General features: G+C 56.8%; 1 protein-coding gene across 1 annotated transcript in view; it reads right to left on the bottom strand.

Moving 5' to 3' along the window:
• BCAR1 (breast cancer anti-estrogen resistance 1) overlaps positions 1-16,689 on the bottom strand; it is a 22,669-nt gene that overhangs the window by 3,722 nt on the left and 2,258 nt on the right. The window contains exons 3-6 of the mRNA XM_005862712.2: positions 7,851-8,462; positions 2,051-2,209; positions 1,774-1,890; positions 1-423 (exon numbers count right to left, since the gene is read on the bottom strand). Coding sequence (XP_005862774.2) covers positions 1-423; positions 1,774-1,890; positions 2,051-2,209; positions 7,851-8,462 — 1,311 coding nt within the window. The remainder of the gene's footprint in view (positions 424-1,773; positions 1,891-2,050; positions 2,210-7,850; positions 8,463-16,689) is intronic.

Genomic DNA, 16,689 nt, shown 5'->3' with positions numbered 1-16,689 from the left:
CTCCAGGGAGGAGGCCGACTGGCTGCTGCGAGTGCTGCCTGTGCTGGAGGCAGACAGGCGCTTGGCATCAGCGGGGGCCTCTCGCTCAGCGGAGGGGGGCACCACGTACACACCATCGTCGGCTACGCTGCCGTCAGCCACCTCGGGAGGAAGAACCCGCTCACGGGGCACGTCGTAGAGGGTGCTGGGGCCAGGCCGCCGCAAGCCAGGGGGCACGTCATAGATGTCGGGAGCAGGGGGCGGCACGTCGTACACATCCTCAGCGGGTGATGAGTCTGGGGGGGGTGCAGCGAGGACCAATGGGTGGCGGGTTGGGTCAAAGGGCTTGGCCTTGGCGAAGGCAGGGGGCACGTCGTAGGTTTCTTCACGCAGTAGTGGGCCATCAGGGACGTCCTTGCTCACCGACGGAGGAACATCATACACCTGAGGGGCCAAAGGGTGGTCAAGGCTGCCTGCCCATCTGCCCACCTGGAGCTGAGGGACAGGACCCAGCCACAGCCCGGTGCACATTCACCACCATTCTAGCACAAATGTGGTTCAGAGCCCAACTCTGGGGCCAGACCTGAGCTCAGCATCCTGGCTCCACTGTGTGACCTAAGGCAGGTGACTGCTTGCCTCTAAGACGGGAGATCCCCTCACAGGCTTGTTGTGAGGATTATATAAGTTAATTCACTGTGTAACTTCAAACACTCAGTGGGAGATCAGATATCACAACCCTACCACCACCACCACCACCACTACCACCATCACCATTCACTACCACCACCACCACCATCCCCATCCCTGCCCCCATCATCATCACCGCCTCCATCACCATCACCACTACCACCACCCCCACCACCATCCCCATCCCTGCCCCCATCATCATCACCGCCTCCATCACCATCACCACTACCACCACCCCCACCACCATCCCCATCCCTGCCCCCATCATCATCACCGCCTCCATCACCATCACCACTACCACCACCCCCACCACCATCCCCATCCCTGCCCCCATCATCATCACCGCCTCCATCACCATCACCACTACCACCACCCCCACCACCATCCCCATCCCTGCCCCCATCATCATCACCGCCTCCATCACCATCACCACTACCACCACCCCCACCACCATCCCCATCCCTGCCCCCATCATCATCACCGCCTCCATCACCATCACCACTACCACCACCCCCACCACCATTATCATTCACTACCACCACCACTGCCATCACCACCACCACCACCATCACCATTCACTACCATCACCACCATCACCACTACCACCACCATTCACCACTACTGCCATCACTACTACTGCTATCACCATCATCACTACCACCACCATCACCATCACCATTCACCACCATCACCACCACCATCACCACCGCCGTCGCCTGTGTATTCCCTACTCTGTGGCAGGTACTTGGCTGAGCTATCTGTGTATATAGTCAGGGTGACAACACCTTGGCTTGTGCCTGATGCCCCCGCATTATTATTGGACCCCCTTTTGCTCTCGGAAGTGTCGGGTTTGGGCGACAGACTCTGTGGTCACCTTCTGATACCCGTGTGTTCCTCTCACACACCGTGAAGAAGGCCCTTCACGTGGCCCTTTTACAGCCAAAGACGCTGAGGCTCAGGAGCACCCATCGCAGAGTGAGTGAGGGCAAAGCTGGGGTCTGGAGTCAGGTCTCTTGATGCCCCCACCCCAGTGCACACTCACAGTCATACCCAGACCCGAGCTCAGTCAGGACCAGCCAGTGAGGCCCCAGCACCCCGACTGCTCACCGCGTGGTGGCTGGATGGCGGCAGGCTCTTCTCCACACTGGGGGGCACGTCGTACACGTCCAGCGATGGGTCCCAGCCATTGGGACCCTTGACAGCCATGGGAGGCGTGTCATATACCTGGGGCAGAAAAGGTGCAGTGATACAGGTGCCAGGGCCTCCTAAGGGGATGGAAAGAGCAGAAACTCCAGAGCCACCTACCCTGGCCCGGGCGGGGAAAGCCCCTCCTCCCTCAGCAGGGCCAGCCAAGTCACCCCCACCCAGGCAGGCAGGCACCTACCTCCTGGCTGTACTGGCTGGGAAGCCCTCGAACAGGGGGCACGTCGTAGATGTCCTGGGGCCCCGGGCCCAGCAAGTGGCGCGGGATGTCGTACTCGTCCTGCTCTGGCTGGGAGGCCTCGAACACATAGCCCTGCCCCACGCGGGTGGGCACCACCACCTAGGGGCAGACAGCCGACTGTCACCACCAGCCCTGGAAGCCAGCCTCCAGGGTCCACTCTCAGGTCCTCAGGGAGACTCCACTCCCTGTGAGTTGGCTGAGACACACAAAGGTGAGGGGCAGGGGTCCCCCAAGAGTGGGCTCAGAGGCCACTCAGAGGCAAGGGCATTCTCATCCCCTTGCATTCTCTGCCCTTTCTTCAATGACGTGCTACGCCAGGAAACCAGGAAAAGGAAGTGGCCTCTACACCTGGATGACCAGGTTTCAGAAGAGGGGGCCTATGGGCTGGGGGAGGATGGGCCATCCTTGAGTGGGGTGCCTTTGCCTCAGGACACTTCCCAGCTGCACGCTCCTAGGAAAGTCTGCCCACGAGGGGCTGTCCTGACTGCAGGATCCAGTACAGATGGAAGTGTGGTGCCAGGCTGGGCCCAGAGGAGGTGGCCCGGCAGAGCAGCAAGCAGCCCCCGGCCCTCTACTCCCCCCACTGCACATCTTGGGGAGACTCCTGAGGACAGGCCCAGTAGGGACTCCCAGACCTCAGGGCCAGTTCTCAAGCAGATGGAGTGAGAGTAGCCAAGACTCCCACTCCCCACCCACAAGGCCCGAGACCACCACTCACCCGAACAGGTAACATCGGCCCAGAGAGGAGGCCAGCCCCTTCCCCTCCCCGCTGCCCGTCCCTGGGCCCCGGATCCGGAGCCGCAGACTGCCCACAGCCCTTCATGTCAGCACCCGGCCTGGCAGGCAGTGCTGGGCACGCAGCCTGCTTCCCACAGGCACCCTGGGCCCGTGGGAGGGTCAGCTGTGTGGGAGGGTCAGCCCGAGGGACAGGCTGGCAGGTCTCCTAGGCCAGCTCAGGGCACGCCTCCCCAAGGCTGCTAGCCCTGATCTTCTCCTGACAGAAAGGCCTTTTGTTCCCTAATCAAAGGGGATCTCTGGGATGGGGTGACGCGGGCCCTCCCCACACACATCCCTGGGCAGTAGAGCTGAGGCAGGGCCAGCACTCAGGCTCACGGCCCCCAGAATCCTGTGTCCAGGCTGGCTGTGCCCAGCCCCCACGCATGGGCAGCCGCCAGTAGAACAGTGTCTCCCCCAGAAGTGCAGGCACCAGCACTCTTCTCATCAGCCCAGGGCCTGGCAGAGCCTCCAGCTCACGCATCCCCTGCCTGCCTCCTTCCTGGGCAGGCTCCTGTTAGCTTGGGGCGTGCCTCCATGGGGTTTCCCCGCCCACTGCCTCCCACCCCGGCGTGTCTGGAAGTGGAGCTGGCGGCCCTCCCCAGACTCATCTCCCTCTTGGAGCCCCAGACTTGAGTCTCCTCCAGTGCTATTTTTAGACACTGGAACCTGCCAACAGCAGGGCAGGCAGGCGGGCGGGCGGGAGCTGGCGGGACGTGGCAGGTTGGCGGGGCCTGGAGGCAAAGCCTGAGGTGTCTCGAGGCCCTGCTGGCCTCCAAAAGGCAGGTGGAGACCGGGCCTCATGAAGAGGGGTGTGCAACTCCCCCTTCGCACCCCGACCCAGTCTCCCGCAGATGACACAGGGCAGGCAGCGCAGGCAGAAGGGCTCTGGGGTCCAGACCCAGGCGCTGGGCAGCTTGCCACGCCTGCGGCTGAGCTGGTGACAGTAAGCAGCCATATTGGCCAGCTTACGTTTTTCTGGGAGAAAAAAATAGTAAGGCAGCCACCAGTGGGGAAAAGCTCATTAGGGAAACCAGCTCTCCAGAGAGCTGCTGAGCCACCTAATCACAGGCCGCCCTGCTCTGCACCTGGGCCCCATTAGCAGGACCTGAGGCCCCCAGGGTGGGGTCACAGCCCGAGTCTGGGAGAAAACACAGACCCCAACCCAAGACCACGTGCTCTCACACACATCTCAACAGTGCAAGACAGACACACGCATACCCACTGCCAGATGCACACCGAAAGACTGACAACCGGGCAGGGCATCTGCAGGGCAGTAGTGAGACATAACACTAGCGGCTTCAAAGACCCAGTGAGATGGGATGGGCCACCTGTCCAGGCAGCTCGGCTGCCAGTCTCTCCCATCTGCAAACGGGTCACTGGCTCATGTGACCCAGGCTGACTGGCCTGGCACACCCCCACTCCACCTGCATCTGGAAGCTTGGTTTCCTCCTCTGAGGAATGGAGCAGTACTGGAATGCTGTGGGACGGAGTAGATGCCCACCTAACCTCTCTTTGAGAGTGAGGAACAAACCTAGCATGACACCCCCATGGCCCGGCACCAGGAGCCTAGGGGGATGAAGCTCCCAAAAGGAACAGAACTGAGCTCAGCTGTGTCTCCCCAGCGCCTGGGAGGGAAACGGAGCCACAGCTGTTCCCTTAGGCATGAACAGAACTGAGCTCAGCTGTGTCTCCCCAGCGCCTGACCCAGAGCCACAGCTGTTCCCTTAGGCACAGCTGCGGCCCCTGACCCAGAGGCAGTCCCCCAAGAGTGACCTCACAAAAACACCCCTCCCCCTGAGGGCCCTACCTACTTCTGCCCTCAGCCTCCTAAAGCCACACCCCTGCCCAAATGGTGCTGACACCCTGCTGTGGCCCTGACCTCTCTCAAGCCACTCAGTCCCCCAGCCAAAGTCGGCAGGGCTTCTCCAAGGCCCAGCCAACCTCTCCCCTGGACCAGGAGCCTGTTTCCCAGACTTGTGAGGGGGAGGACGAGGCTTATGAAAGCACAACCCTGAAATGTGGACACAAATGCGCACGCACCAAGATGTCCACGCCTGGCTGTGTGTCAGAGACACGTGTCATCAGAAACTGCCTAGAGCCCACCCATGGAGGGGCAACAGAGCAAATCCAGGGCAGTAGTCACAATCATGTTTAGGGACTCAACAAAATGCTTCGATATCTATCTGATATTGGATTTACTACCTCAAAATGCAAAAGTATGTGTACAAATCTGTGAAAGATGAATAGAGAGTATGCTAGACAAAACATGCCAAAATCTCCCAGTGATTACCTCGACTGGGCATCTCCTGTCTAGACCTTTTCATACATTACGCATTTTTTATGACAAACAAGCTTCACTTTCATGATCATAAAATAAAAGCAGATGTAATCGAGGCTGCCCAGGTCAGGAGCAATGAGGTTTCTTGGGGGAGGGCCACTGGGCCTCAGCCAGGTGAGTCCAGAGCAGACTGACAGCAAGTCTCACCAATGGGAGGGAAACGGAGGCAATGACCAATACCTGGTCTCACTGCTGCCTGGCCCACAGGCCTCCTGCCTGCCTGCTCACAGATGCACCAGGGCAGGCCTGCCTGCAAAGACGAGGGAAGGGGGAAGGTATGCCTCCCTGGGGTGTGTGCAGAGCATGGACTGTGTGTGTGTGTGTGTGTGTGAGAGAGAGAGAGAGAGAGAGAGAGAGAGAGAGAGAGAGAGAGAGAGAGAGAGAGAGAGAGAGAGAGAGAGAGAGAGAGAGAGAGAGAGAGAGAGAGAGAGCGCGCGCATGTAGGGGGATGAACTAGGGCCTGTCCCAAGGCTCACCAGCTAGGAACTGCTCTCTGCTACTACTTCCTGCTAAAGCTACCTGGGAGCAGCCTAGTCTAGGTCATCCCAGTCCAGCACCGCCCATCTCTGGCCAGAGAGCTGAAGGACCAGGAAGTGGGAGCCGGTGACCCAGGGTTCCCTGATAGCCAGTGTCTATGGAGCCCCTTGGACACCTTCTGCCAGCCAGCCAATGACCTCCAGGAAGGTCTCCTGGCTGCTAAGCTCCATCTTGTGGGCAGGGGCAAGTCTCCCACCTCACCCTGGGCTGGCTCAGAGGACAGAGGCTCAGTGCTGTGGAGCGAGTGTCCACTCGGCTGCTACCTCTCCAAACACAGGCGGCCCTGGGCCCAGGGAAGCTGATCCAGCAAAGCCTGGTTGCTATGCCCACTGCCCATCCTCTCCCACCAGAGCCTCCGAGTCACACCCGCTGTGGTCTCCCTCTGAGGAGGGACAAGCTGAGGAGCTGGAGCTGGAGCTGGGAAGACTGTAAGAACTTCCCTGCTGGTGAGGGCTCCACACCAGTTTCTCAGGGTCCTCCTAGGTGAGCTGTAAAGGGTGAACAACCATGGAGGAGACAGGAGAGCTGGGTGTGGCCACTTTGTCCCCCAAGTCCGTGGGACTTCCCTCTCCAGGCCTCAGGAAACTCCACTCCCCAATTTTTGAAGGGATGTGTACATGAGAAGACACAGGCCAAAGGTGAGAAAATGTTGCTCCTGATTCAGCCCAAAGCAGCCAGTGGGGTCTGGCCTCCCTCTTCAGTGCTGTCTCCTTCCTTCAGGCAGACAGACTGGGGAGGGTGTGGGGCCTTGTCCCCTGGCCCAACATCCCACTGGCAACAGCTCACAAGAGGCTTAACTAGATTCTCTCTCAGGACAACTCTGTACTGGCAATCCCATAGGCCAGTGGTCGGCAAACTCATTAGTCAACAGAGCCAAATATTAACAGTACAACGATTGAAATTTCTTTTGAGAGCCCAATTTTTTAAACTTAAACTATATAAGTAGGTACACTGTTATTAACTTAATTAGGGTACTCCTAAGGCTTAGGAAGAGCCACACTCAAGGGGCCAAAGAGCTGCATGTGGCGCGCGATCTGCAGTTTGCCGACCACGGCCATAGGCAATATTCTCCCCACTGTGCAGGAGTTACAAACAGGTCACTCGTAGGTGCCTGCAGGCCCACTAACATGCCCCAAAAGAGAAGGGTTGGGCAACTATGGAGCCAGGATGGCCAGAAGATGTGCTCTACCCCCGCCCAAGGGACTGACACCCCCGCCCCAGAACCTCCAGGCACAAGACGACTGGCCTCTCCCCTTTGTCCCTTCTTCCTTTCCTGCTCGCCAGGATGTAGCCATGCTGGTTAGAGCTCACAAGGCAACTACCCTGGCCCACGAGACTCAAGCCCTACATCGACAATGTCAGAGCAACAAGATGGAAGGAGCCATGGCCCCTGATAGGCACAGAGTTGTGTGTCAGGCCTGCACTGCTCACTTCCAAACTGAGAAAAAAAACCTCTCCTTTTGTTCAATTCATTCTTTAGGGTTTTCAGCCACACTCCCCTAACTGCTGCACTGTACTCCATGCTGGATTTCTCCCCTTCAAGTGCCACCCTACACTCCCAACTCTCCTGCCCTTTCCTGGGTCCCCTGCCCCTGCCTGGGCCCCTCAATGCTCCCATACCTCCACTCTCTGGGCAGAATGACTTCCTAGAATATGGGTTGAGCAGGTCACTTCCACTCAAAACCCTCTATCTTCAGGAAAGCATCTGGGTCTTAGGTGGCACCAGGCCCCTGGGAGTCTGACCCCAGCCTGTTGCTCCTGCATCACCAGCCAAGCCCTAACTGCCAACCCAGAATACGGAGACTTTTCCACACCTCCAGGCCTTTGACAGGCTTCGTTCTCCCACTGGGGTTTGTCTCAGCTATCTCCTCTCTGGGCTGGCCCAGCCTGTTTACTCCCATCATCAGCAGCAGAATGAACACATTCCCCAAACAATCACCTCCCACCTTAGCCCCAGATCAAATACACAGCCACAGATGGAGCCCCAGAGAACCCAAGGGTGTTTAGCTGTGCCCTGCTGTGCCCAGAAACTGAAGTCTGGGCGAAACCCACCAGGAGGGCTGCCCAACCATGCCAGGGTGGCCTTACCTTTGGCGGTGGCTTCGTCCCCTCCCAGCTGCGTGCATCCATGGATGGGGGAACCTGGTAGATGTCAAGCCCCATCCCAGCAGAAGGTGGCACCTGGTAAATGTCCTGGGTGGAGTTGCCAGGCCCTGGAGGCACCTGGTAAAGGTCTGGGGCTGGGCTGGGGAAGGGGTGATGGGGCACCTGCTTCGAGAATGTGGCTGTCTGCTTGGCCGGGGGAGACTGGAACTGTGGACTGGGCCCAGGGGCTTGGTAGAGCCCCTGTTGGGTCTTGCTGGGGGTGGGCACCAGGTAGATGCTGTCAGACTGCGGTGGGTAAGCGACAGGCAGCATAGGCGTGTACTGGGCAGCTGGGTTGTGGAGGCCAGGCTGGGGAGGGGTCAAGGGGGCAGGTGGGCCGGGGCCGGGCCCTGCAGGCTTCTTGTCGTGCATGCCCACGAGGATCTTGAGGCGGTTCCCGGGCACGATGCCTTGGCGCCCGTGCAGCGAGCAGAGCCACCAGCCGTCCAGGCCCTGTGTGTCCCGCTCCAGCACCGTCATGATATCCCCCTTGCGGAAGGAGAGCTCATCTGGGGACTCGGCCACGTTGTCATAGAGGGCTTTGGCCAGCACGTTCTGGGGAGAGAGGACACAGGTGGGCATGAGGATGTACATGGAGGGCTCAGCGGCTTGCCCAGCACCCACATATCTCCAGGTCAAGGGAAGCATCTGGTTTTGGCACTGGGAAAGGAACTAAGTAAAGTTTGCACAATCCCGGTGCCTCTGACCCCATGAACCCCAGCAGAAAGGCCCAGCTGATCCTGGCATTTTTTTCCAAATGGGCCTGGATAGCACCTCAAAATCCTCTCAACCGTAGCCACCACCTACACGCCAGGGATGGCACTCAAGATACTATTAAAAACCACTCCCAAAGTCATACTGCAACCTGGACCAACACTGGGAGAGCAGCGATAATGACAATAATGGCCACCATGTTCTGGGAAGAAAACAGGATGTACACCCTCCCTGCTCCAACTCAATAGTCCTGCTGCCCCACCAGTGCAATCAGCCAAGAGGAAAAAAACAAACACGGTTGGGAGGGGACACGGGGACAAAACTGTCATCTCTATGTAAAAATCCCCACACACTAGAAGACTGTACCTGATGAGAATGAAAAGTCATAGAGCAGATTTCACACAATTAACAACAAAAGCTACAAGTTATCCAGGAATTGATCAAGCAAAGCCTGCAGGAGAACTAAGAGGCAGAAATGTTTACATTCTGTCAAAGGGCTCAAGAATGAACGTAAGGGGAAACATACACCAAGTTCATGAGGGGATGACTAAGCGCTATAGAAAAGCCAATCAGCCCAAGCTTACTAATGAATTATGATTACAATCACAGTGCCAGCAGAAACTTTTAAAAATATATATATTTTTATTGATTTCAGAGAGGAAGGGAGAGGGAGAGAGAGATAGAAACATCAATGATGAGAGAGAATCATTGATCGGCTGCCCTCCGCACGCCCCCCCTCCCCCACTGGGGATCCAGCCAGCAACCCCGGTACAAACCTGGGACCCTTCAGCCCACAGGCTGATGCTCTATCCACTGGGCCAAACCACCTAGGTCAGCAGAAACTTTTTTTGTTGAGGCATCTAACCAAAGAAAAAGAATTCTTCTAGAATTAAAGGGAGGAAAAGAGGTCTACAAATAGGCAGATTAATTCTGAAAATAAAACACCAAGGGCACTTGCCTTCCCAGCTGCGAGAGCCTGCCACAGCTCCAAACCAGGGAGTGGCCTGGGGGCCGGAGGGCTGGGACAGGACTCAGGAAAGAGGAGGCTGCTCCGTAAATGATATTAGGAGGAAAACTCCATGTGAACACTTGCCTCATGTTATAAATAAAGGGCAAGTAGAGACCTAAACGTGAAATGTGTAACTCTAGAACTAGTAAAAGAAAAAATTGTGGGAGAATATCTTTGTGATCTTGAGATGGGGAAAAAAAATAAAACCTCAAAAACAAAGACCTCAAAAGCACAAAATGTAAGGTGACAAAAACAAAAACAGACGGGGTGACAGGTCACCAAATGACAAGAGTGATTAACTGGAGGCGCTCCTACAAATCAGTAAGAAAAAAGATAAGAACACTCACAGAAAACCAACAAAATATGAGGAGTGACTTTTCCAAAGGGGAAAACTGAATGGCCAAGACCCCCCAAAGAACGTTCAGGGTTCTAGCCAGCAAATCGGGACACATCTGCAACTCTGCTGTGTGCCAGCAGGTGCCCAGGCGTCTGGTGAGGCCTGTCGGCCACACCCTCCTGAGGTAAGAGTAGAGTCCTTTACTGTAAATGTTATAAACATCTACAAAACAACCCCATGTATTTTTCACAGATTCTTATCCAGGAAGATTCCAGACACATTACGTTAGCATGGGTGCTTCTGGAAGAGGGACAGGAATGAGACAGACATCAGGAATAAATGAGAAAAATAAAGCAAAACAAGGAACGGCAGCACCCTCCAACCATACTCTTTGCTGCTGTAATTCTCCTGTTAATTTGCACAGCCACCCAACACTGCTTCGAGGTCCCGCTAGTCAGCAAACCTTCCCAGAGCAGGAACATGCACTCCAGGGAGAGGCCCTGGGGGAAGACTGTAGGGTCAGAGGCAGGTGGACCATAGCACTAGTGATACTGAGTGGCAGACCCAGAACCTCACTAGAGGCAGAGAATCTGGGGGTCAGGAGGCCCTGAGTTTTTAGCCCTTGGGCCCTGATGCCGCTGCTCCCTTGCACAGGTGCCAGGCTCAGGCTGGGCCCAGAGATATCACAGAAGGTCCCCCCACCCCTCCCCTACCCCCCACCCCCTGCTGGAGGGCCAAGGTCATTTCCAAGGAGCTAAGGAGGTGTCTGGGGGAGAGAAGGCCAGGGTTGCGTTGGCCTTCTAGGGCAGCAGAGAGCTTGGCAGGGTGCAGCAGAGGCCAGGCCTCACACACAGGGGGAAGCCAGGTCTGTGGAAAGGCCAGCATCAGGCCAGCTGGGCTCCAGCTCCACCAGTGAGGCCTCAGCTCTGGTTGCCCTACTCTGAGCCTCCTGGGATCTGAGGACACACAGCCTGATCTAGATCCCTGACTTGGGAATGAAACCTGGGTGTGGCCACCCATTAGCTGTGCGACCTTCCCCACCTGGGCCCAGTCTCCTCCCCAGGACTCCATCTGCAAGGAGTCAAGCAGGAGCAGAAATTCCAGGCAGAAGGAAGAGCCACACCCCCGCAGGCAGGAACAGGAAGTGGGAGCCTGGGCCCTGGGGCAGAGGAGAGTGAGGGTGAGGCCTCGGCCAAGTCCAGGGGGAGCCCCTCTCCTCACTCCATGCCAGCATCTGGGGTCAGCAAGGGCCCTTCCGAGCTCCGTCTCCACTGCTGCCACACGGGATTAGGGAAGAGGCCTGAGCATCATCAAGGTGACCACTGGGAAGGCTGGGCCGGCATGTGCTCCAGGCCCCAGGACTGCATGCTCAGACCCCAGGAGCCCACTTCCTCAGAGCAGCTCATAGGTTCCCGCCCCAGAAAGGGCCAGCGGCAGGAAAACTGGGAGCCAAGAGTGGCAAGACCCAGGGGAAAAGCCAGCCAAGGCAGGCAGCTCAGAGCTCAGGGAGGGCAGAGCCAGAGGAGTCAGCCAGCACCAAGATGAGCACCAGGGCAGAGGCCCCTGGAACTGCTGACGGCTGCAAGGTCCACACAGAGATTACAAATGCACGGAAGTGTAAATTATGCCTCAATAAACCATCACTCCAACTTCAATAATAGGGAGAGGGAAGAATAACAATGTTAATATTTGAGATGACTGGGAGATGTTTTCTCTTCCTGATTTTCAGAATTTTTCAATTTGTATTTAATGAGTATTTCTTGGCGTTGGGGTTAAAACAACACATATCCTGAAAAAGAAAACAGTGGACTACCTCCTATGCTCCAAAGCAGGATAGGACAGAGGAGGCTGAAACAGGTCCAGAGGCCAGAGCCCAGGGAGAAGGAGGCAGGGGCGAGGGCTGCCCTGCAGCCCACTGGGGCTCCAAGGCCCCATCCCCAGGCTGCCTTTAAGAAAAGTAAGTTTCCCAAATATGGTCTGCAGCCTGCTTCAGGGAATCACATCCCCTCAGAGGGCGGGACACACAGTCCCCCTCCCCCAGTGACCCCAGAACACAGAGCCACCCCACTGGGTCCCCCCAGCCCCTGCCCTGGTGACCACAGGAAGTGCCAGCAGAGTGAGTCACAGGAAAATTCCCCTCTGGCCCAGTCAGAGGGGGCGGGGTACAGACAGAGGGGACTGCCCCTAAGAGGCCCCTCACCTCTAAGGAGAAGGGCAGCTCAGGGAAGGCTGGCAGATGGGCCTCCGCCAGGTCCCACAGATAGGGCTGGGCACTCAGGGAGGCTGAAGGGCTCTGCTCAGGGCAAGGTCCAGTGGGGGAGGGAGAAGGGAAAGCAGAGAGTCCACCAGGGCCCAAGAAACTACTGGGGACCTCCTGTGCAAGGGTGGCCAGCCCCCACCCTCAGAGTGAGGTCCCCAACTGCGGCTGTAACTGTATAGCCTGGGGCGGCTGGAGCCAGGCTGGGAAGCACCTCTTGGGCTGGGCACGTGGCACTGGGCGCCTGGCACCAGGAGCTCCTTGCCTACGTCAGCTGGTGCCTCTGCCCAGAGCCCCAGAGGCAGCCTTCTGTAGCCGGGGCGCTGCTGGCGCTGGAGCAATCCAGCTGGCCAACGACTCGCCCCTTTGGGTTTCTAAACCTCCCCAGCAGCTCCTGACACCAGCTCCTCCTTCCTTCTCTCTCAGTCACTCAGACCAGACCTGGGTGACCTCAGGCAAGTCCCTTAGCCTCTCTGAGCACTCAGATCCCTGTTCGGGGCAACACAGGCCTAGTCCTAGCATGATCAGGTCTTTATCCACATGGGCTTTACATTCCAGTGGGGCAGACAGACAACAAAAAACTTGCTAGGGCAGGGGGCAAGAGTACGGTGCCCAAAATAATGTAGGACAAGGCTACTGCACCTAGGGTAATCAGAGAGGGCCTCCCCAAGGAGGTGACACTTCAGATGACTCATGAAGAATGAAAACTAGGCAACCGTGAAACCAGCTGGGGAAGAGCATACAGGCAGCGGAGGGGCATGAGCCAAGGTACTGGAGCAGGGAGAGGCCAGAGGGGAGAGGGTTGTGGCCCTGGAGTGGCAGGCAGGCCAGGGCCAGTCACACTGCAGGATGAGTTGGGATGGTGCATGGAGAACTTAGTAAATGTTATCCAAATGGTGGCATCCCACCCACGGCAGGACAAGCCTCGCCCGAGCTCTGGACGTGTCCCCAGGACCCAGGGTCTTGCCCAGCTTGTTCTTACAAGGAGCCGGCTCCCGCAGAGCCTAGCTTTCCAGCCTCCCCTGCTTCTGGGACAATCAGGTGCTTCACCCCCAAGCTCACAAGAGGGCACAGCTGTGATCTCTTGGAGGGGCACCCCGCCAGAGCACTATCACAGTCCTGGCAGACACTGCTGGCCATCTGTCTGCCCTGCCCTGCGTCTCTGGCCACCTCGCTCCTGCCTCTAGGAAACCTCTCCCTGTGTCCTCCTTCTTCAGGACATGTCTAGGGTGTAGTCCATTCAGGAAGGATCCTGTGCCCCTCATTGGGCACCTGCTCACGGTTGCCCCCACCTGGAAGTACTAATACATCCTGTTATTGCCCACTTCATGCCCCCTAACCTGGACACCCTCAGCATGGACGCCCCTCCCCTGCAAGAGCACCAGGCCTGGCCGAGGATGGGTGGGCTCCAGCAGAAATCCTCCTGGCATGGAGTGTCTGGCCCTTCCTGGGAGCAGTGTGGCTTCAGCTGAGAAAGCCAGGAATGCCCTCTGGAGCTCGCTTACCCAAGAGGGAGGAAGCAGAGGAGAACCCCAGCCAGGCTGGGTTGGTCCTCTGCTGAGCCTTGAACACTGGTGGTCAGGTGTCTTCGAGAACTGCAGCTATCTGATGGGTATTCATGTCTCCCCCACGGCTCCACCAGCTGCCTCCGGGACCTTAGATGTGCTCTGGGTATCCCCAAGCCCCAAACCCGGTGCTGGGAGTGGTGGGGAGACACGATTGATGGGTTCCCAGTGACTACAACAATGATGGCCGGTGCTAATTCTGGCAGAGGCAGGGCTCTTTTGTACACTTCAATCATCTCTTTTAACCCTATGAGACACTATGATTAATTACCCCCGCCTTACAGACAGGGAAACTGAAGCACAGAACAGTTACTCGACTTGCCAGGCTCAGTCAGGGAGCAACAGAAGCAGATCTGGGCTGTGACAATGTGGCGCTGGTGGCTCCTAGGGTAATGCTCAGGTTCATGGGAGCCAGGAGCGGAAATTTCACAGGCCTTTTGCTCCCTCCTGTTCCCCACCTCCAAAACACACAGACACACACTCTCTCCAGCCCCCAGTGCAGAGCCTCGAACACAGCAGTCACTTGGGAAACACTAGTTCCCTTCATACCCAGAACCATCTCAACGTGAGCCAAGTTTATTTCTGGGATATTCTGTTTGCTTGTCTCAAGGAGTCTCAATGGCCAATGGACACAGGCCCAGTGCGTGTACTGACTGCAGTCTGTGCCCACTGGTCAGTGCCTGACCATCCCCTTGTCCTGCCCCTGTAACCCCAGGTTGCAACCGAGCTCTGAGAGCAGTGCCTCTTCCCTTCCCAGACATCCCCACGCTCACGTCCTTGGTGGAACTCTGGGACCAGCAGCGTTAGCATCACTTCCCTAATACTCCCAGGGACAACCGAGTGGCCAGAATCTGGGTTCAAGTCCTCAGTGCTCTGCCAGCAGGGAACAAATGTGGGTGAGCCCCTGTTCCAGAGCCATCCCAAGGGGAACATGGTTCCTGCCCTGCCTACCTCAGGAGCCTGAGGCTCAGCTCTATGCCTAACACTCAGCAGCCAGAGGACAGGTCTGTAGAATGAAGGATAAAAATCCACTGTCAGCAGCTCCCAGTAACAAGCCACGCCTGGCCTCAGCTGCAGTGGCAATAGCAGATGCCTTTGTGTCTAGGGCCAGCTCTGGCCGGAAGCAGGCCCCTCCCCCCACCCTTGCTAGGGTGTCCCAGGCACTATCTCTAGGAGGCTGGGCAGAGGAGAGGCGAAAAGGGGAGGCCCTCCTTGCTGCAGGGCATGGCCTCTGCAGCCCCCAACATACCATGGATGGTGGGAACAGGCAGGACTGAGGCCAAAGCACCAAGAAGCCTGTGGGGCGGTATAAGGGCACAGCCAGCCTACACCCTCTAGCCCATTCCAACTGCTGGCAGCTTGGGAATGGTCCTCAGTCCCTTAGAATCAGTGGCTCAGTGGTTGTGCGTTGACCTGTGAACCAGGAGGTCATGGTTCCATTCCTGGTCAGGGCACATGCCCGGGTTTTGGGCTTGATCCCCAGTGGGGGGTGACCAGGAGGCAGTCGATCAATGATTCTCTCTCATCATTGTTGTTTCTATTTCTCTCTCCCTCTCCCTTCTTCTCTGAAATCAATAGAAACATATTTAAAAAAAAAAAAGAATCCTTACCACTGCCACCTCTCCCAGAGACTCAACCCAGGCTGGCAGACCCTCGACCTATACACTTGACACCCTGCTGCTCTTTCCCAGTCACTGGGGCCTGATGGGAGGAATCACAGGTCTCTCAGCAGAGGGCTCAGCATGAGGCTGACCTTTACTTCAAGGGCAGCACCAGAGTAGGGGTAACTACTCCCAACCCCAGATTTGTCATCATGGAAGGCAGAGGCAGAAGGGACAGCAGGTATTTCACTCCTTACAAGGCCCTGGATTCTCCACCCTGACATCTAAAACCCCAGAGGATACCTAGACAGTTTGACTCAGTGGATAGAGTGTCAGCCGGCAGACTGAATGGTCTGGTGTTTGATTCCAGTCAAGGACACACCCAGGTTGAGGCTTGATCCCCAGTAGGGGGCGTGCAGGAGACAGCCAATCAATGGTTCCCTGTCATCAATGATGTTTCTATCTCTCTCTCCCTCTCCCTTCCTCTCTGAAATTAGTAAAAATATATTTTAAAAAAATTAAAATAAAAAAATAAAATCTCGGAGCTCTCCCCACTCCAGTTCTGAAAGAGAACTTTCAGCAGCCCTTCAAGCAGCATCTCTGCCTGAGCTGAAATGGAGGGGGACACGATGGTACCAAAAGTGTGGTATTCTAGCTTAAAAACAGCACCAAACGCCTGATTTCTAGGATACACAGTGGAGATGGGATGGGAGATGGAGCCCTGCCCCTCCATCCTTTGTGCTCCTTTCACTCCAGGTCAGTACTTCACCCTGCTCCTCACCTAGAGAGGGGAGGGAGTTAGGGCCCAGCCCCACCTCCTTGGAGGGAGAACACCCTGCAGCCCCTTATTTGGGGCCTAGATCCCTATCCTCCACCCCACCCTCCAAGTCTGACTCCAACACTGTCCCTCACCCCTCTGAGAAGCCTCCTGGGTACACACCTGGCTGGTTCTTGCTGTGGGCTCCTAGGGGGCAGGGATGGGAGTTCTCTAGGTCCAGGAGAAAAGGGTTGTGGGACCTCCTAAAAACACTGGGCTTTGGTCCATGTTGCTCAGTGGTTAGAGTGTTAGCCCACACACTGAAGGGTCACAGGTTTAATTCCAGGTCAAGGGCATATACCTGGGTTGCAGATTCAATTCCCACCTGGTCTTTGGAGTGTTGTCATGCTCTGCTGGGGCTGCCAATTTGGTGGTGTTCCCCTGGCCCAGGGCTGTGCCTTTATGGCCCCTTCCTGGGACCCAATGTTTTCTTTCTGGTTTGTCTTTTTTTTTTTTTTTTGTAATCCTCACCCAAGGATATT

This window comes from Myotis brandtii, unplaced genomic scaffold (assembly GCF_000412655.1).
Source record: "Myotis brandtii unplaced genomic scaffold, ASM41265v1 scaffold165, whole genome shotgun sequence".
In the NCBI taxonomy this organism is placed as follows: domain Eukaryota; kingdom Metazoa; phylum Chordata; class Mammalia; order Chiroptera; family Vespertilionidae; genus Myotis; species Myotis brandtii.
Note: the sequence above shows the minus strand (reverse complement) of the source record. Positions and strands in the feature narration are given on the sequence as shown.